This window comes from Neltuma alba, unplaced genomic scaffold (genome assembly GCF_004799145.2).
Source record: "Neltuma alba isolate B1F8T4 unplaced genomic scaffold, ASM479914v2 tig00010661_pilon, whole genome shotgun sequence".
Classification (NCBI taxonomy): domain Eukaryota; kingdom Viridiplantae; phylum Streptophyta; class Magnoliopsida; order Fabales; family Fabaceae; genus Neltuma; species Neltuma alba.
The window spans coordinates 524,744-547,921 of NW_021635506.1; the positions used below are offsets into that span (position 1 = coordinate 524,744).

The 23,178-nt window shown below is 32.3% G+C and overlaps 2 protein-coding genes across 8 annotated transcripts; one reads left to right on the top strand and one right to left on the bottom strand.

The window, feature by feature from the left end:
- Positions 1 to 3,568: 3,568 nt before the first annotated feature.
- LOC114757999 (cinnamoyl-CoA reductase-like SNL6) lies at positions 3,569 to 7,074 on the bottom strand. Its single transcript, XM_028946984.1, has 5 exons — positions 6,688 to 7,074; positions 6,448 to 6,602; positions 5,282 to 5,467; positions 4,045 to 4,382; positions 3,569 to 3,919 (listed from the first exon to the last, which is right to left on the bottom strand). The coding sequence occupies exons 1-5, from the start codon at positions 6,818 to 6,820 to the stop codon at positions 3,841 to 3,843; spliced, it is 891 nt and encodes a 296-aa protein (XP_028802817.1). The 5' UTR covers positions 6,821 to 7,074; the 3' UTR covers positions 3,569 to 3,840.
- A 12,739-nt stretch (positions 7,075 to 19,813) lies between these two features.
- Positions 19,814 to 23,035, top strand: LOC114758008 (uncharacterized). Of its 7 annotated transcripts, none has more exons than XM_028947002.1 (6): positions 19,814 to 19,980; positions 20,700 to 20,867; positions 21,098 to 21,406; positions 21,631 to 21,769; positions 22,531 to 22,616; positions 22,735 to 23,035. In XM_028947002.1, exons 3-6 carry the CDS (start codon positions 21,143 to 21,145, stop codon positions 22,918 to 22,920), a joined length of 675 nt encoding a protein of 224 aa, XP_028802835.1. In that variant the 5' UTR covers positions 19,814 to 19,980; positions 20,700 to 20,867; positions 21,098 to 21,142; the 3' UTR covers positions 22,921 to 23,035. The 7 variants fall into 7 exon arrangements, with proteins under 7 accessions (XP_028802835.1, XP_028802832.1, XP_028802833.1 ...); XM_028946999.1 differs by having other exon boundaries at positions 19,816 to 19,980; positions 21,120 to 21,406; XM_028947000.1 differs by lacking the exon at positions 19,814 to 19,980 and adding an exon at positions 20,219 to 20,263 and having other exon boundaries at positions 21,120 to 21,406.
- The last annotated feature ends 143 nt before the right edge of the window (positions 23,036 to 23,178 follow it).

Consider the following 23,178-nt stretch of genomic DNA (forward strand, 5'->3'; position numbering starts at 1 on the left):
AAAGCAAAATGGATAAGTTAGGAGGAAAAAGAAAATAGAGGACACCAAAATGACTCAACGAGGAGGTAAGTAGCTAGATCTGCGGCATCTGGAGAAAACATGGTGAAAGAGCATGAAATGATTTGGAATTACCGAATTAGGAAACGGATTCACTGTATTAATTTAGAAGATTGGACAAATTTATAGTTGGAGATGAGAAAAAAGATTTGCAGTCATTAATAAAAAAGGCAAGAGATTGCCATCCTATCTTTTCTTGCAGTAATTAATAAAGAAAGGAGATGTTTTTTCCCCCCCTAAATTTTCATTTTAATATACTGCCTCTGATTTAAATATAAATTAAACTTTATTGGAGAAATTTGATTTTTTTTTAAGATAACCTTATTTTTTGTCTTAATATTTAATATGTTTTTTCAATTTTACTTCTATATATTCTCTTTCCTCTTTGATTTATTTATTGCAGCTTTTACTTCTTATCTTTGTTAATAAAGGCATATTTTGAAAAAATAAATATATTTTACGTATTTATTGTTTTAAATTTATTTTAACTGATTTCTTCATAAATGTAAATGGATAAAGTTTAACTTATATTTTGAATTAGAGGGAGTATAACTTACCTTTTATTTAGTGTTTATGAAAAAAATATTTAAAATGTATTATATATTAATAGAAGTAAAATTGAGAAGTTATTAAATTTTAAGAGAGTGAATAAAACATTATAACCAATCAAGCTGACCCATGAAACATAATTGTTGAGATTTTTTACAATAAATAATTAGTTTTATCTAAATTTCTTAATTTATGTAGAGTGATTTTTTATTTTTTTGCCATCTATGTAAAGTAATTAATTAGAGCTTATAAAATGAATGAGAGGGGGAATATTATAAATGGTGCTGCCCATTTTAAATTTTGCGCCAAATATACGGTGAAATCCAAATTAAATGCTACCTCCGGTCTTAATTATAAGAGCCAGTTAACTAATTTGAGGAGATTAAAGAAGTAAGATAAATTAGTTATTTGTCCTAAATAAGTGTTGTCTTTCCTAAAATATCCTTGCTAATAAAGTGTATTAACTATAACTATGATTATTAGAATGACTATCTTGAAAAAAATTGAGTAAATATGAGAGATAAAGTGGATTGGAGGTCTTATATTTAGGACTAAAATAAAAGTTAAACAGAATCTTATATTAAGGATCAGAAGTAGTACTTGATAGGAATTTTGGGGAAAGAAATTAACTTGGAGTTCATTAGTATATTTATAACATGAATTTCGCGACATTATTAATTTAATTTGTTGTTTTACCATTCATGGGGGTTGTTGTCGGAATAGTGTCCCGCAAATGACAACTTGTTTGTACCGTTGTGTTGATAGTGTTAGACCTGTTCGTTCCCTTTGAACTTGTTTGATCTATTGTATTGTATGAACTCAATTATATGCATACGTATTTGGCCAGAAAAAGAAAATTATATGCATACGTATCGTGTGAATTGCAATTATAACCCTTGACACTGTGTGGCTGAGGTTGTCGTCACCATTTCATCAATGTGGTTGCGTTCTCGTAAAGCCAGACAGTTGCAAGTCCTTTTATGAGTCAATTCAATTCCAAGAGCATTTTTCCTTGTTTCCTAGCCAGCCAGTCTGGTTCCTGCTTAGAACAGCTTTTCTCTGTCGTACCCTCCCTCCGTCCATCTCATCTCTGTCTTGGATTCAAACTCTATTTCATATGAGTATGGTTAAATTCAAGGTGCCGTTTCCAGTTCTCCCTCTTCATCTACGTGACTTCATTGTCTCTCCTTCCCAATCACCTTGTATGATATAAGCAAAATCTGACTTTTATTTTAATTGGTTTTTGCTTCAGGCAAAAAAAAAGTTTAGTGTAATAATTTATATTTAGATGGACTATTAAAAACATTAGTTTGCCAGAATCTTATTCAGATAATATATTGAAACATAATGCCAAACAAGCTAAATTTGTTGGATGCAGCTTCTCTCCTCTACTTTTTCCTCAGCTGCCTATCCGCAGCCCAATAAACGATGCCGTACGTGAGGGAGCAAATGGCCAAATGATGGGATGAGGCGGGCTAAGGGCCTGTTTGGGTGTTCCAAAACTGTGGTTTCAGAAGCATTTTTCCACAAAACGAGGTAACCTCCTCTACATATTTACTTCGTAATCCGTAAAAGTACTTTTGAAACCATGGTTTGGTTTCTATCCAAACACTCCCTAAGTCACGCAAAATCGCAAATGAGGTGGTGGGGCACATTATAATATAAATAATTGTTAAAAATTATTAACAGTGACTCTTTGCACGGGTTCAAACTTTTATGAAATCACAAAAAACTTGAGAAACACAAATTAACTGAGTAAAAAATGGGGGTTAAGTAATCTCCTAAAATATTTTTTTAAAGTAAGACTCAATATCTTAAAATAATTTTTAAATAGTACTTAGTAGTCTAATGTAATTTTTGTTGGATATTTACTTTACAAGGAGTCATAAATATTCTAAAGAATTTTTTTTTTGGATTTAAAACTCTAAAATATTTTTTTAGTAACACCTAGAATCCTAAAGTAATTTGGTGTAATTTTTTTTCTTAAAGCATTTTTTAGTAACGAGAAGCACCCTAAACTTAAGATACTAAGGGCTTTTGGAAAAAAAAAAAAAAGGAGAACTGCAATTAAGTCTCAAGAAAGAAATATAATTACTAAAAATCCCAATAACAATCTAAACAACCTGTAATGACAAATTCTAGAATAGAAAATAACAACATCTTATTTATCACTGGTAATTATTGGCAGTTACTTTCCTTCATTGGAGCCTCGTTGTAATTCTCCCAAAAAAGGGCTACTTCCAATCCTTAATATAAAAGCTAGTTAATTAATTTGTGTTAATTAAGAAAGTTTATTAAGTTACTTATTTGTAATAAATAGGTGTTGTCTATTTTAAAATACCTTTACTAATCATGTGTATTAACTAAAAGTACCATATGATGAAACATTTAACATGTACGAGCACTACCATGACTATTTTGAAACAAAAAACAAAAAAATATGATATTAATATCTTATATTTAGAACCAAATTAAAAATCAAAGTAATTTTTATATTAAGGACTGAAAATTAATATTTTGGGGTGTTGAATATACAAAAAATTAGTTTACACCACTAAGTACTATTTTAAAAATATTTTAAGATATTATAAATAACCAACTTAACTTACTTAACCCAAATTTTTTTAATCAGTTAATTTGTTTTTTTAATTTTTTTTTGGTGATTTTATAAAAATTTGAACACGTGCGAGGGTCACTGTTAGCAACTGTTAATAATTATTCATGTCATAATGTGCCCCACCACCTCACTTTCGTGACCCAGCGCGCCTCACTTCATCATTTGGCCATTTATTCCCTCGCGTACCGCGTCGTTTCTCGGGCAGCGGAGGAGAAGGTAGAGAAGAGAAGCTGTGTCCTTAATTGTTTGTTGTAGAAATACTGTTTCCTTTTCAGCTTTTGTCTCAATTTGAATAGGCCTTTTCGGTTTCTCATGTACAAAAGACTTTGTGTATGATCAGCATCATTGTGCAGGGCGAATCAGGAAGCGGCATTTGCATTCAGCAAAGAATAAAAAAATTGGAGGTCGTTTTTATCACAAAGGCAAGCAACTTGCCTCGACTTATCTCACAAAATTATTACATTGATTTCTTACACAAGCCAACCTACATACAACTCTGAATAAATGAGGCCCCCCCCCCCCAATAAGTTAAATTACTTATAGTCCTCCCCCACCGATATTCTAACGTGTCGTCACTGCTCTAAAATCCCCTCCACCTCATAGCCGAATCAATCAATTCATTTCTGGAAATCCACCATCAACTTGTTCAACTTCTTGTTGCTTATTCTTTGCTCTACAAACTTTTTGCCCTCCTCACTGCACAATATACATAATTCAATCGAATTAAAGTAAGCAGATCACAAGTGATTTTTTTTTTTTAAAGGTAAAATTGCTGAGTATATTTTTTTTTCAAAACAAACTTGTTTTTGGAATGAACGAACCTGTGGGACGTGGAAGGGGCTGAAGGAGTCAACTTGCGAGCGAGAGTGCTGGCGTCGTGGTGAGTATTGATGACGCGGTTGAAGCACAAATAGCGACCGTAGGATGAGACGTCTTCGAAGATGCAGACGTGGGCGTGCACCAAGAAGTCAAGATCGACGGTCACGAACACTCCGTCCTCGTACATCTCGGCGGCGCCTCTCAAGTATGGAGTCTTGATGGAGAGATCGGGGTCGTCCATCAACAAGCCGGCGTTGATAGACACCATGTTCACCCCTCGGTCCATGGCCAGCGCCCAGGCTGTCTTCTCCGCCACCGTCTTTGACATCCCATGCCATAACTGCTCACCCATTTCATTTCAAACCAACTTCATTAATTTTAATTCAACTCACTTGCAGATTGCAATCACAGTTACTACACCCACTTAGAAGTTTATACTACCCATCTTATCATCGAATCTTCCAATAATTGAGATGCCATCATTTTCTTAGTAAGCCACAGTTATGGCTCAAATTATTGGGCACACAAGTATATTTTTATCTAACTCCTTACTTCTGGACAAGGTTCTTATTTTTACTCATAGTCACTCGATAACAATACTGTTACTCATACTTACCATCTTTTGTATAATTATATATTCATGGCCCAACCATCAAGCTAGCCGGTCTCATGTGCCTTCTGTCTTTTCAAGTTTAATTTATTCTAATTTTACATATTTTTCGTGCACGCATAATCAGGATATCATATTTTTTTACACGTAAATATAGTTCCAAGAAAATCGGCAAAACCTTAAATCACACGTCCCATGCATTGGCCTCCATGGGAAACCAATTAATTATTTGAGATTAAAATGATACTCCTCCGGTCCTTAATATAAGACTCATTTAACTAATTTGATTAGATTAAGGAAGTTAGGTAAGTTAGTTAATTATAAAAAAAGTGACACATTTTTCCTAAAACACCATAATCATCTTTTTTAATACCTCATCTCCTTCTTCTATTTGATTATAGTTGAGGGAGTGTCTATAGGGGTAATTTAGAGAAAATTGATAAATATGAGAAATAGGTCTTATATTTAGGACCAAAACCAACTCAAGAATTGGGTCCTATATTAAGGACCGGAGGAGTAATAACAACACCATGCAATACAACCAAGAGCTAGCCCATAAGCACACATAGTTTAATCAGTTAACCAATGCCAAACAATTTCGTAAAACATAACTAAGTTGAAATAATTACCTTGAACTTTCGACATAAGTTGACATCACTCCAATTCCTTTCATCCAAGTCAAGGGATTTGCGATCCTCCCTCCACACAACGGCGGTGGCTGAGGATGCGAACACCACTTTATCAATGGTCTCTGTTTGAGCACAAGCTTCTAGCACGTTGTGTGCAGCTCTAACCTCCACATCCGCCATGTATTCCTGTATATACAAACCCAGAACACCGCCATAAGAATATTTATATCAGTCAACCGCTAAATTTCTCCTTATAAATAAATCTCGCCGTCTTTTTTGTTTTGCCCTTTTGTTTGGTGGAAAATCCAACCGTCTTTAAATAATCAACCTGGTCAAACTTTTTCTTGTATATTAAAATATGCTAAAGAAACAATTCGCCTCATATGGAATGGGTTCTGGCCAACTTTGAATTTGGGAAGGAAAAAAAAATTGGTCAGTTGTGGGAAATAGCTTGGTTAGTTCTGAAATTTCAAGAGCACACCCACTTATTCATGGCTTATTTATTCTTTTCATTTGGGAGGGAGGTATTAAAATATAGAGATTAATTAGTTTGGCACACCAAGCCGATGCTCATGTGCGAGGTTGGCCACTGAGTTTGGTGATATTCATTAATGATAATGACATATAAATAATACCAATTATTTGGGCAAGGGAGGATTAACCAACTTAAACTAATACTGCATCAGAGGCTTTATTTCCTCTATTTTCGCAGAAGTGCATGAACAATTGGAGGTCACAGAGCATCTAATAGCTGCCCAACAAAGTGGGTAACCGGCCAATTAATTAGGAAAAATTTTCAGTAAACTGGTTTACTTGATAAATATGAGTTTTCTAATTTGTTTCTGAAGCTGATATTTACAAATGAAAATATATAATGTGTGTGAAAAGTATTATTAATCACAGTATCGGTTTAAGGGGGAAAAAATTGGGGACACTCATTTCAAGAACTCTGAAACTACTTTCCTCTATTGATGAAACTAGTAATTGACGAACGTAAACAGACTCTGCTACTTGCCGTCTTCTCCAACTACCACCAACCATGTTAAGCGCATGCATTAATTCTCTAAGTAAATGTTTTTTCTTTTTATTGAGGCAACTTTTGCCAGCAAGATGAACGCGTCCAAATAATCTCAACGAATTTCAAAAAAGGGATTAAGGAAGCTTACATCATAATCAGGCTGATCTTTCGGTGGCTCAAAGTTGTAAAACAAGCCAGAGCAGCCTTTGAGAGCATCAATTATGCTGTGGTAATCAAACGGGTCCGATCGGAAAATCTTGAGCTTATCGGAATCCGAGGAAAGCCGACGGAATTGCTCCTCCCCTAATCACAATTCACAAAACATTAAAGTAAAACGAACCAAAAGTAGTGGAATTATAGAATCAGAGTCGCGGGCAAGGAAATTAACCATGATCCTGAACAGAGGCATGGACGGTATAGCCCCGTTGAAGGAGTCGCTTGACCAAATTGAAGCCAAGGTGACCCGAAGCGTCCATCACGCAAACCGTGCTGACAGAGGGATCATAAAACGAGGGTGCCATAGCAATAGCTGTGCTGATACAGAGATAATGGGCAGCAGTCTCTGGGTTGAGAGAAAACGTACGGAAGAGATAGAGAAAGGTGGAGAGTGAGAATGGGAAGTAAGGGTGAAAGAAGAGGAGATATATAAATAAGGAAAAGGGAGGGGGGTTAAAGCATTGAAAGAGTGTGGAGGGTAGATAGGTAGGAGGTAGTTGCAGTTCTTGGGAGGTTATTAGACACGCGCATAGACGAGGGAGACGGACGCACCAGGGCAGAGAGAGAGAGAGATTGGAGATCGTCAACGACGATGATTAATGAGTTTGGTGGGAATGTGCGGGCTCTTCTTCTCAGCTAACTCCTTATTTCATTCATCTATAAAATTATGCTCCCTCGCTTTATTATTTGAATATTACTACGTACTTTACGTGTCGTTCACATTCGTGTAATGTTTTGATTGTACCAGCTCAACGTAACATGTGCTTTTCAGGTTGGGATTAATGTTTACAAAATTGATTTTTATCCTAATTAACTTTTATGAATAGAAATTATGATAAATATTAGTATATCGTGATTTATATTTATACTCCTTCAGTTCTTAATATAAGATATATTTGATTAATTTGATTAGATTAAGAATGTTATGTAAGATGGTTAATTATAAGAAATATGACATGTTTTTCCTAAAATATCATAATCATCTTTATTAATATCCTCCATCCCTCTTCTACTTGATTAAGCTTAAGAAAGTATAAAATTTCAAAAAAAAATAATAAATATAAGAAATAAGTCTTACGTTTAAGATCAAAAAATCAACTCAACAATTATCTCTTACGTTAAGAACCAGATGACTATATACTCCTCTGGTCCTAATTATAAGACCCAATTGACTTATTTGAGGAGATTAAGGAAGTAAGTTAAGTTGGTTATTTATAATAAATAAGTGTTGTCATTCCTAAAATATCTTTGCTAATTAAGTATATTGGCTAAAACTATCATTATTAGAAGGATTATCTTGGGAAAAAATGCATAAATATAAGAGACAAAATGGATTGGGGTCTTATAATTAGGACCAAATAAAAAGTCAAATGAGGTCTTATAATAAGGACCGGAGGAGTATTTTTTATAGAAAAAAGTAGCTTCATAAAAAAATTTATTTAAACAAATAATAAAAATTCAATTTTAACTCTAAATTGACTTCTTGGATTAAGGAAGTAATTTGGGCAGCCATCCCAATCATGCTCGCCGCATTACCTCTGGAAGAAGACTAAACTTGAAAAGACGTTTTTGAGGGGAAAGCATACAATTGTGTAATATTCTATTAATCGGTCCTGTGAACAACTTGGGCGGTGTTTGGGTGCTATCAAAAGTATTTCTGGTTTTAACTTGTCCTCCCGTGATTGATCTTTTAGTTCCCCACCCCCCCAATTTCTTATTACACAACCATTTTAATTCAAAAAATATATATCCCGTTGCAATTCTTTTATTTATTATGATCAATCGATTCAAAAACACATTTTTAATTCCAGCTGAATATATGCTGTTTTTGACCTCGCTGTCGAATAGAATAAATACTTCAATAATTTGTCGTGGTGATTATACACCTGATGCTTAATGCATTATTTAGGTCATACAAAAATTATTAATAATTCGGGAAAAAAAAAGGTTAGAGGGTTGGGCAGTGTGAATATCATTAAAATGAATTAGTGTATCAAATGTTCTATACATTCATTTGGACTTTTTAATAATTACTTACGTTGTTATTAAGACTTTTTACTCTAATTATTTATGTTGTTATTAGGATTTTTTAATAATTTTTTTTATCTTAATGTAATTCTCTGAAGGCACGGCCAAGAATGATTCATAAAAGCACATGGTTTTGAGATTTGACTAAGTGATTGGATGGAAATTAGATAAGATTTTATATAAGGGGGAATGCATATAAAGGGAAACAACAAGATAGACCCCAATAGAAAACAACAAGATAAATGTAAAATAGCAATAACTCGTTCTTTTTGTCTTTGAATATATGACTTGATATTTATTGGATTGGCGTGCGTTTTGGCCAACAAAGAAGAAGAAAAATAATAAAGGAGAAAGCACTGGTGTGCGTTGGATAGATGTGTCCCGATACATTTCACATATCCTCCCCGCGCGCACACACATATTTGCCTATTACTGGATCTGGTGGTATGTCATATTTTTTATTAGTTTAGTATTAAATGCTACTTGTTTTCTTTAATATAAGATTTTATTTGATTTTTATTTCAGTCCTAAATATAAGATCCCAAACCACTCTGTCTCTCATATTTATGTATTTTTTTCCAAAGTAATTATTCTAACAATGGTAATTCTATTCAATATACTTGATTAGTAAGGATATTTTAGAAAAGACAACAACTATTTATTATAAATAACTAACTTAACTTCTTTTCTTAATCTCCTCAAATTAATTAATTAGCTCTTATAATTAGGATCAGAGATAGTATACTGCATATATGGCAATGAATTTAAAAGACAATAAGTTCTATTATTTATTACTAATAAATGATATTATTAACGGTTAAAGCTTTATGCTACATATGAATGGTTAATGTTAATTTTTTGTTTTTATAATGGACTAAATTAAATTAGTATACAATAGTTTTGTAAAATTATTGTGGATTACGTGTAATGCATGAAAAATAGCAAAATAAATCTATTTGTTTTTGCCCAAGACTCTTTATTGTTTTGTTTATGACCCATGGTCAGGAGGCTTTGTAATTTTTTTTATATATTATATATAGATATTAAAAAGTAAAATTATTATAATTTTTTTTTTATTTTCAGATTATTACTGTGGCTTCATGGTTGCAACCACAATGCTTATTTGTTCATTAATCAGATTACCAATATTTTCACTATACATGTGTCAGGCATGGTATTAAAATGCAGTTCGAATCGCGTCAGCTAGACCAAAAAATTCAAGTTTTCAATGGATCAATCAGATTAAATTTAATATTTTTTTCTTTTCTAGAATTTGAAACAGTGTTATTTTAATTTTAAAAAAATAGTAACTTCTCATATTTATATTTTAAAAATTATTTTTTGCTGAACTAGGTGTGGTTTACATGTAAATAGAAAATATTCTACTTACCTGTGAATTAATATTTTTAATTTAAATCGAACTACCTCCTGTTCTTAATATAAAAACTAGTTAGATGTTAGTTTTGATCTAAAATATATAATATCAATTTACTTTATCTTCTATATTTTCCCAAAATATTATCCCTATTGATTGTAGGGAAAGAAATTTCTACCAAAAAATAATTCTAATAATAATCCAAGGCACATAATTGAATATGATAGTTTAGAAAAATCAACACACATCTATAATAAATAACCAATTTAACTAATTTTTTTAACATTGACAAATTAGTTGTTTAATTTTTATATTACGAAACAGAGGTAGCACATATTTTTGGGATTATATATAAATATTTTTATATATTTTTTAATTAATATCAAGCTCTAGCCGTCAATCAGGAAAGGTTGGGCGCATTATTAGGCAAGGCGCATGAATTCACGGTTTCTGCAGGGCTCAAGTGCATTTGGGAATAAATTATAGTCATGCTAGTTGACTTCATCATTTTTTTTTTTTTGAGTTAAACTAGTTGACTTAATTATTTGGTATAATTTTTTTTCTTTGCTAAAACATAAATATCTTTCTATTGGAGGTAATTCTATTTGAGACACTGTTAGGCACTAAATGTAAACACCTCTTCCAGTAAAGATTCGAACATTGGTTCATGACGTTGTGGAAGACTACAGAAAGCGCGAAACTATCCAATAAATATGATGGGGCGTTCTGGACTCTTTTCGCATGCCACTTTTTTTTTGGCCAAAATAATTAAATACATTTTCATTATATTTCAAGCAATAAAGAAAACACTATTTTTGCCTTATAAATAATCCAGTACACAATAGATTTTATGCTTTATATTAAATATTAATGCACTATAATTGTGAAGACTAACGAGGATGATGATGATATCATCTATATTTCTTATTTCGCATAAAGTGGTTTTTCTTAATGTATTTAAAAGTATTTCGGCAAAAAAGATATATTTAAAAGAATAACCGTAAAATTCGGTTGCGGTTTTCAATAGATTGTTTTCGTGACGGCTCATTCATAAATAAAGAAGACATGTTGGGTCAAGAAGCCTCTATATATTCAACGCAGAGACAAGGCGGTTCTTAATTGACAGCTCCAAAGTGATAAAGAGGTTGTTAAATAAAGTAATCACTTCATTTAATTTCTTGTTCATCAGCGTTAAGGCCTGCTGACTTTTTTCAGCATTTGACCGCGTTTAATCCCCAGCCTGAGAGATTATTTAAAATAACTTATAAGTAGCTTTTTAATTACTAGTATGATTTAAACAATACGTTATTGACTCATTTAAAATAGCTTATAAGTAGCTTTTCAATTGTGATTTAAAGAATTTATTGACTCATTTGAAATACCTTATAAGTAGTTTTTTAATTGTGATTTACCGAATACAAGACAAGTATTTGAGATGAATTTTATCTCAACTTATATGAAATGTGTTTATAAGTGATTTTAAACTTTATCCCAAACATGTCAAAGTAAATACTACCTCCGGTCCTAATTATAAGACCTAGTTGACTTATTTGAAGAGATTAATGAAGTAAGTTAAGTTAGTTATTTATAATAAATAAGTATTGTCATTCTTAAAATATCCTTACTAATTAAGTGTATTGGCTAGAACTATTATTATTAGAAGGACTATTTTGGAAAAAAATACATAAATATGAGAGACAAAATGGATTGGGATCTTATAATTAGGACCAAACAAAAAGTCAAATGGGGTCTTATATTAAGGACCGGAAGTAGTATGTAAGAAATATGCACTTATAAAAGTATATCCAAATGAGCTATGCATCGACATTAAACTTCAATTTTAAACTTCTGACTTGATGTATTCTTGGGCATTAAGGCAGTTGCAGTAACAAACAACATCACCCAGGTGAACGCCTAAAACAGAACCGACAGGTTTTAATTTCTTGCACGGAGCATCTCTCTCTCTCTCTCTCTCTCTCTATATATATATATGGTACTATTTATTATATATATTTATCTATATATACACACACATATACAAACACATATTCCTCTATCTTAAATATAAAGTAATCTCTCTGGTCTATTACATAACTTATTTTAACTAATTCATCAATATAAAAAAGTACTAATAGTTAACTCATTAAATCTGTCACAACTTAGAATTTTCTTTCAATCTTAGTCATATTGAATGAGATTGTCAAGAGAGAGAAACACAAGGAGTTACACATTTAAACATTAATTACAGAAATAAATTTGACACACAAGTTTTAATTACTGTTTAAGTAACTTATAATTTGAATTAAACCATTTTTTAATAAATGACTTATATTGTTGAATGAAAAGAAGTACACATGAGAAGAAACTTGCTTGGCCGGATGGTTAAGTAAAAGGTTGCCAAGGTGCGCACCCGTCAACCCAGTCTTGGTTTCAAGCCCTCACCCCCTGAATTAGTCAGTTACCTACGGGTGCTGGATACCGGGTGAATTACACCCTAGTTCCAAAAAAAAAAAAGAAAAAGGCGTGTACAGAAGTTTTGAATTGATTCTAAAATAAGACTTGAGTTGTCACCTAGCTAATGCTAAGTACTACTTCCGATTTTATTTATAAGAGCTAGTTGATTAATTTGAGGAGATTAAGAAAAGAAGTTAAGCTAGTTATTTATAATAAATATGTGTTATTTTTCCTAAAATATCTTTACTGATCAAGTGTATTTGCTAGAATTATTATTGTTAGATAAGATTTTGTTTGACTTTTATTTTGGTCATAAATATAAAACCCCAATTCACTTTGTCTTTCATATTTATACATTTTTTCTCAAGGTAGTCTTTCTAACAATAGTAGTTCTAGCCAATACATTTGATTAGTAATGATATTTTTAAAAAAACAATACTTATTTATTATAGATAACTAATTTAATTTTTTTCTTAATCTCCTCAAATTATTCAACTAGCTCTTATAATTAGAACATGAGGTAGTATTTCCTTTAAAACCATCTTAAGCTTAAAGCTGTGATTTCAACTCCTCAATAAACAAGTATAATGACTATGTGATTTATATTTACTTTTTGACTTTATTTTAATTTTAATCTCTAAAATTTGAGAACAGAAGTATTGGTCTCTTAAATTTGATTTCATTTTAATTTATCCAAACATATTTGGTCCCTAAAATTTAAGGAATCAGATTTCAAATTTTAAAAATCAAAATGAGAGTGAAAATAATATTTAATAAAGAGGAAGTTTGAAAAAAAAGAAGGATGGGAGAGGAAGCCAGGTGTCAAAAATTGTGTGGAGAGAACAATAACAGCTACGTTGCCGTGTAAGATGGTCTTACTCGCTGCAATCTCCAATAGACACTTGGCTGCACGACTGGATCATCATGTGAAGCAGATGATAGATAGCGTACCCATATGTTTTTTTCTTCAAAATAATACTTACCCATATTGTTCCACGGCTTTCATTTTGGTTCTCCCAATCAAGCTCGCCACCCGCGATATGCAATATTGGCCCATTATCACAACATCGATAATGAAGGGCTGGTAATTACTCAGGAAAATGTAAATGAGAAGAGTAGTGGAATGAAAATTACAAACATTAATAATCGAACTGTCAGCCACTTAAAATTTAAGACTAAATGCGATGAACTAGTGCAACACCATGGTACTCTCTTCCATGTGCTCTGAGATCGTACCAGTTATAAGCACAAACAGTTTGGCTTTAAACTAGTGAAACGACCTCAACCGAATATCTGTCTCTGTGCAAGAATGTATTCTATGAAATGCAAAGAACGAGGCAAGAGGCTGGAGTACTAGAAAAATATATAGGTAAAGACTCTTATAAGGTATTTGGATAGAAATAAAACCATGATTTTAGAAGTGCTTTTACGGTATACGAAATAAATATGTAAAGAAATCTGTCTCGTTTTACGAAAAAGTGTTTTTTAAAAGCATTTTTCTAGGTTCCTAAACACCCCATTAGTGCAAGTTTATTGGAGCATATGGAAATCTAAATGCAGGTTTCTCTATGCCTACACACTGACTTTGCTTTCATCTTCACACAAACTATGATTGATGACCAGAAAAGAACAGGATGAGTGTGTGAATGGAGAAGAAGCGAGAACGCTCTAAATGGGCGCCACCTCAAGCAGGCTGCATTAGAATTATATGTCACTGAATTACAACATCATAAGTGATAAGCAAGGACTATCCTTTTCAAGACTTAAAACACATTAAAGGATTTTCACTTCTCTTCATAAATGTACTGTCTAGAGATTTGAACTTGCGTTTTTCAAATTAAGCGAGGTTGCTTACCATCTTAATTAACAAAAAACTTTATCTCTTTTGCGGGAAGAAAAAATACACTAAAGTTAGCACCCACTATGACTCGGTTGAGGTTATATCTCCCTCATTCATGATGATCATTCGATGATCACCCTCTATTAAAAATACTGTGAAAAACTGAAAATGGCTTGGTGTGCAAGAATTGAGACCAGTACATTCATCGCCGTGGGGATGCAAAAAAGGAGAAATACTTATGGATAGGGTAATTAAAGTTGGCAACTGCTCTGCCATACCAAATAAAGAACTCAGTCCAAAGTTGCGTTATTCAAGTTTCGACTGTCCAATTCGATGGCTTGACTATTTTAGTGTCAAGTGTTGCCATTAAACAAGGCTCCAGTTCTGCGGGGTTAAGCCTAATCCTTGTCTTCTCCTCTCAGTCATGTTATATCCATTTTCCAACAAGGGAAATGGGACGAGAGGGATTTGGGTCTAACATAAAAAATTAGTCTATCACAACATAGTAATGTTTCAATCTCGTCAAGAGAAATGCTCACATTTACTGTTCTATAATGTCTCAAACTAGATGACTTCCAACTAGAGAATATTTATAGTTTCTAGCAAAAAATTTGGGGGTTTAAAAAAATTCAGGAAAGAGTTTTTTTTTCCCAGTAAAAGGAGATATTTAAATTTTTTTTATTCAATCAAGGGTTTTTTCTTTAAAACCCTTTGAAAAATATGTTTCTTGAAATTTAAACTTGTGTTTTTCTCTTTATGAGACTGAGGCCACTTGTCTTTAGAGTTGGAAATCAGGGCCGGCCCTTCAGGACTGGCGGGCTTAAAAGGGCCGGCCCTCCAAGGCTGAAATTTTAAAAATATCTTAATTTGCTAAGCCCAACCCTTAAGCTACAGGGTCAGGGCCGGCTCGCGGGCTTTTGACCCATTTAAGAAAAAAATACTATTTTTTATATTTATCATATTTTTTATAAAAATATAAAGATAAATCAATGAAATTATTAATAAAAGACATAAATATGAATAAAATTAAGTCACAAATATAAAATATCATCATATATAAATATTCATCAACATCTAAGAACATCTAAAACATTTATTAACAAGATAACAACATCTAAAAGTTTTATCTATAATGCAATTGTGCAATAAATAAACACTATCACTAATCTTTTGAAACTTCATCATCACTATAATTAATTACTTTTCTTCATAAGTCTGCTTTTCTTTCGTAACAAAAATATCAAGTTTTTCTTTTTTATAAGAATTTTATTTTTAAATTTTACAATCTAACTATTATTTTACTTTAATGTGAGAAACATTGTTGTTGAAACTCATGAATTTCTAATTCAAATTATAGAATCACAAGTTATATAAGTATAAAAATATTCTATTATCAAATATATATATAGTTTAAAAATATCAACGCATATAATATAAATCAAATTATTATTAAAGTCCAAATTAACTCATTTTTTAAAAATTTAATTAGATAAATTATTGTCTAAAACTAAATTTAATTTTAAAATGATAATAATAACTAAATATTTGAAATATTATTAACAATGTAAAAAATTAATAACATTAATATTATATTAAAAAAATTTTAAAAATAAAAAAATTATAAAAGGGCTTAAAAGGGCTGGTCCTTTTAAGCCCTCGGCCCTCCAGGGCTTATTTCTCATTTTAAGAGAAAAAATCAAGCTCGGCCCTTATAATTTCAGGGCCGGCCCGACAGGATCGACCCGTTTTCCCGGCTCTACTTGTCTTTTCAACAAATAGCTTGTTATTGAATTTAAGTATATTTAATTTTACTAACAATCAACTAAATTCTTATCGCAGAAGGTTTAATAATTAGATTAGAAGAGAGAAGCAAGCAAACTTAATTACCAATTGGTTGGCCAAAACTGTTCTCAATCTGCCCACCACCTCAACTTAGCCATGGAATCGAGACTGTGTGGATGGTAGCATGGATGTTGAAGTTCAGGAAGTTGGCTTATTTATCTAATTTCTGTTCTTATTTTGAGTCCTCTTGGTTTTATAGTTATCTTTGTATGTGGAATTTGTTTCAGTATTGATAGTACTATCATGTTCTTTTCCGGCAAAAAAAAGAGAAGAAGATAAAATAACAAAGAAAAAATCAATTTGTGTTGAAATCAAGCAATTTTTTAAATACAAAAATTAGGAAAACATTAAAAAAATGAAAAAGAATTAAATGAGAAAACGTTGGCTAATTAAAATGATTAAAAAATATAGAAATAAATGTGAAAGATAAAATGTTCTCGCACTATAAGATATGCAGGCCATTTATATGATTTGGAGAATACCTTATAATCTAATGGTAGGGACATCTCTTCTATAAATGAAATATTATGAATTTGATCCAATTTATAGTTTTGAGGCATCGGGGCCTCCACCTGATAGTTTTAGTATACTCGATAACCCTAGAAAAATAATTTAAAGATAAAAATAACATTTAACTCTAAGTTATAATACCCAATTATTTTGGATTGAAGTCCTTTGTTGTCTTGAGATCCTGATAGAAAGAAATTTAGATTTTTTTTAAAATGATTGAGCCATCTAAGGTTTTTTTGAGATAACTTAATCATTTTAAACTTAAGATCAATTTTTATTGGGTTGGGAATGTTAAGATTTAAATCCTTCCAACAAATATATTTTTCAAAATTTGAATTTATATTCTTTTACTTACGGGGTGAGATCACTTATCGTTTTAATTAACAATTTGTTAGTAATTGAGCCATCCAAGTTATAACTTATAATACCATTTAAGTCTAAGTTATAATACCCATTATTTAAATCAGTGTTATTACTTTTGTAACAAGGATCACCACAAAATCTATAATGATTAGTGTTATTACATTTTTTTACTTAACATTTAATGTCTCTTGTTAATATAAAGTTAAATTTACCATGAATTCTATTTAATACAGACTAATTAGTATTAATATAAAATATATAATTTATATTAGATTTTTTTACTTGTACAAGAGAAATTAATTTATTAAGTGTGTATGTATTATTAAAACATGATATACTTATCTCCATTTGGAATCAAGTTTATAATAATCACTCATAAGTATATTTCCCAACTCTTCTCACATAAGCAACCTCTTAACTTATCCAGAACAAAACATGAAATGGGCTGAGCCCATTGAGCTGGCCTATTTAGGCCGAAAATTGTAAAGATTGGATGTGAAATTTTTTCCTTCAAATAAAAAATGAGCTTAAAAGGGTTGGTACTGTAGAGCTGAGGGTTTAAACAAGCCGGCCTGATAGGGCTGAGACCTGACCCATTTAGGTTTTTTTATAATTTTTTTGTTTTTTAAATTTTTTTGATGTAATTATAATATTATTAATTTTTTTATATTATTAATGATATTTCAATATTTAGTTATTATTCTTATTTTCAAATTAAATTTCACAGTTAGCTAAAAAAAAGAAATTAAATTTCACATAATGGTTTGATTTATTTGGTTTTAGATATAATTTATTTAATTAAATTTTAAAAAATGGGTTAATTTGGACTTTAATAATGAGTTGATATATATTATATGTGTTGATATTTTTAAACTATATATATTTTATAAGAGAGTATTTTTAGATGTATATAACTTGTGATTCTATAATTTGAATTAGAAATTTATGACTTTCAACAATAATGCTTCTCAACCTAAAATAAAATAATAGTTAGATTGTAAAATTTAAAAATAAGTTTCCTATAAAAAAACTTAATATTTTTGCAATGAAAGAAGCGCAATTGATTATAATGATAATGAAGTTTCAAAATAAAAGTGTTTGTCTATTATATATTTGCATTGTTGATGAAACTTTTGAATGTTATCTTGTTGATAGATGTTTTAGATATTCTTAGATATTGATGGATATTTAGATATGATGATATTTTGTATGTGGCTTAATTTTATTCATATTTATGTCATCTATTAATAATTTTATTAGTTTATTTTTATTTTTGATAAAGAATGTGAGAAATATGAAAAATAATATTTTTTTGGGTAAATAAGCATCCAGCACCGCAATCTTTATTTTAGTACAATTTTACTCACCAACTTTTTTTTGGGTGCAATTTTACCCATTTGCAACGATCTTCTAACGTCTGTTAACATAAACATTTTTTTTTAATAAAAAAGTCCAGTTTTTAGATATATATTCGAGAAGACCAGTTCTCTAATATATATTTAAGAAACACAAACAATTCATAAAAAGGAAATTTTAACATTGACTATGAGTTGAAATTTAGGTCGGGCGACATTAAAACCCAAAAAACTTTAAGACACCCATAGTTATGGGTGTAAATTTCACAGCAATGTCACCCGACCTAAATCTTAACTCATAGTTAACGTTAAAATTACTTTTTTCTGAACTGTTTGTGTTTCTTGAACATATATTAGAGAACTGGTTTTCTCGAATACATATTTGACGACTAGACTTTTTTTTTTAAAAAAAACATGTTTGTATTAACAAATGTTAGAGGACCGTTGCAAATGGGCAAAATTGCACACACAAAAAGATGGTGAGCAAATTGTACCAAAAAAAATTAGGATGCTAGGTGCTCTTAAAAAAAAGATTAGAATATTGTATGTCCTTTTACTCTATTTTTTTTAATAGACCGAGAGCCCATAGGCCAATACTAAACCCGTTAGTATGAGGCTTTGTTTGGTTCAATGGAGGGAAGGGGAAGGGAGGTTAATTAAGGGGAGGGGGAGGAAGGGGAGGGGAGGTCATGGGTTTTATTTGGTTGGAGGGGAGGGGAGGGAAGAGGAGAGGAGATTTTTTGTTTGGTTCACAAGGAGAGGGGAGGGGATTATAAATTGACAAATATGCCCTTATCTTTATATTTAAACTGATTTATTCTTTTATTATAATATTTATGTCAAAATTATTATTTTCTAATTTATCAATTTAAAAAAAACCAATTACCTCATTTATATGTGATAAAAAAATTATGAAATAAAAGTATAATATATATGAGAAAAGTGAATGGGAGAAAAAAAGACAAGACCTTAACTATATAATAATACCCTCCACATATTAGGAAATAAAAAATACATATGATATTAACAGTGTCATTTTATAATTATAATATATATTAATATATATAATTAATTAATATATTAACATATATACATATTATATTTGTGTGTGTATATAACTGAGCGATCGCGAAAGGGAATCCAAAGGTAATCATGCGAAACTAAAAAAATATCAAGAGGGTATCATTGGAATATTCAAAAAATGGTATGAGCATATTTGTCAAGATTCTCATAATATTTCTCTCCCCTCTAAAAACTCTCAATTTGGAGGGGAGGAGGGGAGCACAAAAGGACATATTTTTTTAGCTCCCCTCCCCTCCCCTCTTCCCAACCAAACACATCTTCCCATCCCCTCTCCTCCCCTCAAAAAAACTCCAACCAAACAAAGCCTAAGCGTTGAGTCTAACAAATTAGAATATTTTAAAAATTTTAGTCACGTAGGGTCGGTTTTTTAAAACCTGCCAACCCTACAGTACTCACCTATATTCCCACCTCCACCGCGGATCAGATTTTCAGATTTTTTTTTTGGGGTCTAAAATAACAATAGCCCCAGCACGTGGCAGCCCACCTTCATCGGGTGCGAGTAACAGTAGCAGATTCGTGTTTGGTTCGGCGTTGAACACTTGGTCGGGCTCGCCGTCGGCCGCCGTTCACCGTTGTCAGCCGTGCGGGGTTGTTGTCCGTCAAGTATTGAAGAAGGTACGAACTTTGTCTCCTCCCAAAATCCGGTGAGGTTGAATTGTTCCGTTTGGCTTTGAATCTAGATTTGAATTTGTTCCCAGCGTCATTGTCAACCGGGAGCCCGACGCCGCCGCAGCGTCTCTTGCTTTGTTTTATTTTTTTTTCATTTTAATTAATTGTAAGATCATAAAATTCAAGTGTTATCATTATGATTCTCCAGTGGCTTGGAGGAGTTGCTTGAATTAATTGGCTTACTGGGAGTTGCTTGAATCAATTGGCTTACTGAGACATCTTCGTTAAAGTATCTGGAATAAAAATTAAAAGGGTATGATATCAACTATGCATATTTCAAAGATTTCAGTGGGGGCATCTGCCCCTTCTGTGTGTGATATAGGTCCGCCTATGCTTACCAGCTCGGCATTTTTTTTATTTGGTCTGATAGAAATTGCTATAGATCATGTCTAACCTTTTGTTACATTTGCCTTTGTCCCCCCCCCCCCGGGGGGACAGTGGGTATTTATCGCTGATACTTGAATTGAAGAGAAAATCAACCTGTTACAAATGAATAATTGCAAATTATATTTGGAGTGACTGGGATGAGAAAGCCTTTACACCGCACATGTCGACTAGTCATTCACTAGTTCCTCGTGCTTTCCAGAAACTTCATCATAAGTTGGTTATCTACTTATGTCTGTTGGAAATGCAGATATGTCTAATTAAACAAAATTCATCCACAGATAACTTATCGGCAGCTTCAAGGAATCCTTGTGGAGTTTGCTAGATGTTCTGAGTAAATTATCATCCTACATGAATCTCTTCAGATTTCGCCAGTTAATCCTGTGTAACATGCTTATGAAGATATCCGACTTCATGTTTGGTTATGTCTTCAGCTATTGTTAAAACAGGTGCTCACTGCTTTGATTTTGGTTGGCAAAATTTTTTTATTTTTATTATTATTATTATTTTTTGGGTAAAGAAGGACTGAGGGAGTTATACTGTCAGACTTCTAGTGAAATTAAGAAGGTATGGCATCGGATAGAAGGAACATAACTGTTGAGATTAAAAACAAAAAGGTCTTGTGAGCTCGCTGCTCACTATGTTTTTCTGTGCATTAAAAAACTGAGTATAATTGCAGGCAAGCCGGTTGTTACGTGCAGAACACTCAGCTAATCCTGCTTTCATGACTACCAAGATGCCAAACCCCCTCGGGCTTGTGATTTCTGCCACTGAATCTATTATCTCATTTCTCTCCGTTGCTTCCAAGGACCCGAGCCTTTCTGAGGAACTCCAGCAAACTGCTTCAAATCTGTTGAGGCAACCTAATGTACCATACATGTCACTTCGTGCCATCTGGATGGCTTCTGATCCATTGACAAGACCTGATTTGATGCAGCTCTTCTCTGGAACCCAGTTTCTCTTCTCCAGTCCCAAGCCCAGAGAGAAGGTAAATTTAAGTTTCATATTTTTCAAATTTACTCACAGTAAATTGTAAAGAATGAACAAACTATTATGCAGGGAACTTCTGTTGAATTTGTATTGCTTGAATCATTATCTGAAATTTTGGTACTATGATGCTTGTTTGTATATGTTCCGGACTGAGTTTACTGAAAGGTTCTGTAAACTCATTTTTGTGTTAACTTGTTTCTATGAGCTGCTTTTGATGTGAAGAGTGAAGAATTGAAGGCGAGGTTGAAAAAACTTGAAGATTTAGCAGAGAAGAAAGCATATCAAGAACTTGTGAAGGATATTGCACCGAAGCAGGATGTCAATGAGCCATTCTCTTCTTACAAGGATCAATTAGGGTTTGGTAAAGTCATGTTCACTTTTACATCTTCTGTCCTGGATGTAATATAAGATTTCAAGTTATGTGGCTGGTAGCTCCATTTTTTGTTCGGTATAAACAAGTGCTTTTAGTAACCACCCGCGATTACCTTGTCACTTTAAGTAAGTGAGACCCATTCAAGTGGCCTTTTTGAAGCTGTTAGAAACTCGTTTGTGAATTTTCTGAATTGAGATTAGACAAGCTTTTCTGTGTTGGAGTAGTAGCTTGTTTCTTTTCAATCTCAACTTTGACTTTGGCAACATCATTCTGGTGGTGAGCAGAATTTACTATACTACACGGTGCTGTCCAGGAACGTTGTGGATTAATCAAATGGTGAAAAATTATTTATGGATAGGGTTTTAGACCAATATGGATCGTCATATAAATTACTAACCCAAGGAGGCTTTATTTTATCCGTGTTTTGGAAGCTGTACCTTCCCGATCATGAGCATGAATATTTAAAATGTTTGGGTTAAACACGCTATACACATTTCTGTTATTAAGCTATGGGTTGTGCGATTTTATTTTGCTCCCAGTCCTTTGTTGGTGATTGAGAGTTTGCCGTTAGAATTAGTGCCAATAACTCTATTGATGTTCCAAAAAATGCGAAATAGGTAATCAAGTATGGCTTGCTCAAATCTGGTAGGGCTGGTCTCAGCCCTTGTGATTCGCCTGATCCTATCATCTACATGTCTGCATAACTCTGATGTAACTCTGATTTTTGTTCTTATTGATCCTTTTTTCAGGATTGCATGTTGCGCTTACTATGTTTACTGGCTATCTGTTTGGATATGCGGCATTCAGAGCTTTGTTTAACCACAATCCTGCTATGGTACTGCCTGAAAACTGTTTTTTTTTTCCAGTGAATTAAAACAATTAGTATTATTTTACAAGCACTTCAGTTTTGTGGTCAATTCCCTTCGCTTTACCGTTTCTTATCTTTGTCTCAGAATGCTGCCGGAGGAGTTCTAGGGTTGGTGGGTGGCATGCTTGTTGAGACATTTCTTTTCATAATCCGAAGTTCCAATGCAGATATAAACAAAACGAGAAGTTCCACTGCGAATATAAACAAAAGAAGTTCCAATCAAGAACTCAAGTCATCCGTTGGCACTTCCAAGTTAAAGAAGAACCAATAGACTTGACAAGATTTGGTGGCTTCTTTTATATTTACATTGACAAATTGACCTGATAGAGCAAGGCAGCAGAAATATATATGCTAGTCCATACAAAATATTAAATGCTGTGTCAGTTTTTAAATATAGTGAGCAAACTATAATTGATCTGTTACCCACTGGCTGTACCTGTGATTTTTCAAGGCCCAAGGAATTGGAATTTTCGTGGACCAAACTGGAATCAGTAAGGTGGTTTTCCATTGCAGCACGGCTTTTGGGATC

Bases quoted from the DNA above. Each gene is read 5' to 3' on its own strand.
- LOC114757999 (XM_028946984.1), bottom strand. From the start codon at position 6,820: ATGGCACCCTCGTTTTATGATCCCTCTGTCAGCACGGTTTGCGTGATG. The intron at 5,468-6,447 runs GTAAGCTTCCTT...TTGTATATACAG, and splicing joins AAGATCAGCCTGATTATGAT to GAATACATGGCGGATGTGGA. The intron at 3,920-4,044 runs GTTCGTTCATTC...TATATTGTGCAG, and splicing joins GCCCCTTCCACGTCCCACAG to TGAGGAGGGCAAAAAGTTTG.
- LOC114758008 (XM_028946999.1), top strand. From the start codon at position 20,843: ATGTCTTCAGCTATTGTTAAAACAG. The intron at 20,868-21,119 runs GTGCTCACTGCT...TGTTACGTGCAG, and splicing joins TTCAGCTATTGTTAAAACAG to AACACTCAGCTAATCCTGCT. The intron at 22,617-22,734 runs GTACTGCCTGAA...TCTTTGTCTCAG, and splicing joins TTAACCACAATCCTGCTATG to AATGCTGCCGGAGGAGTTCT.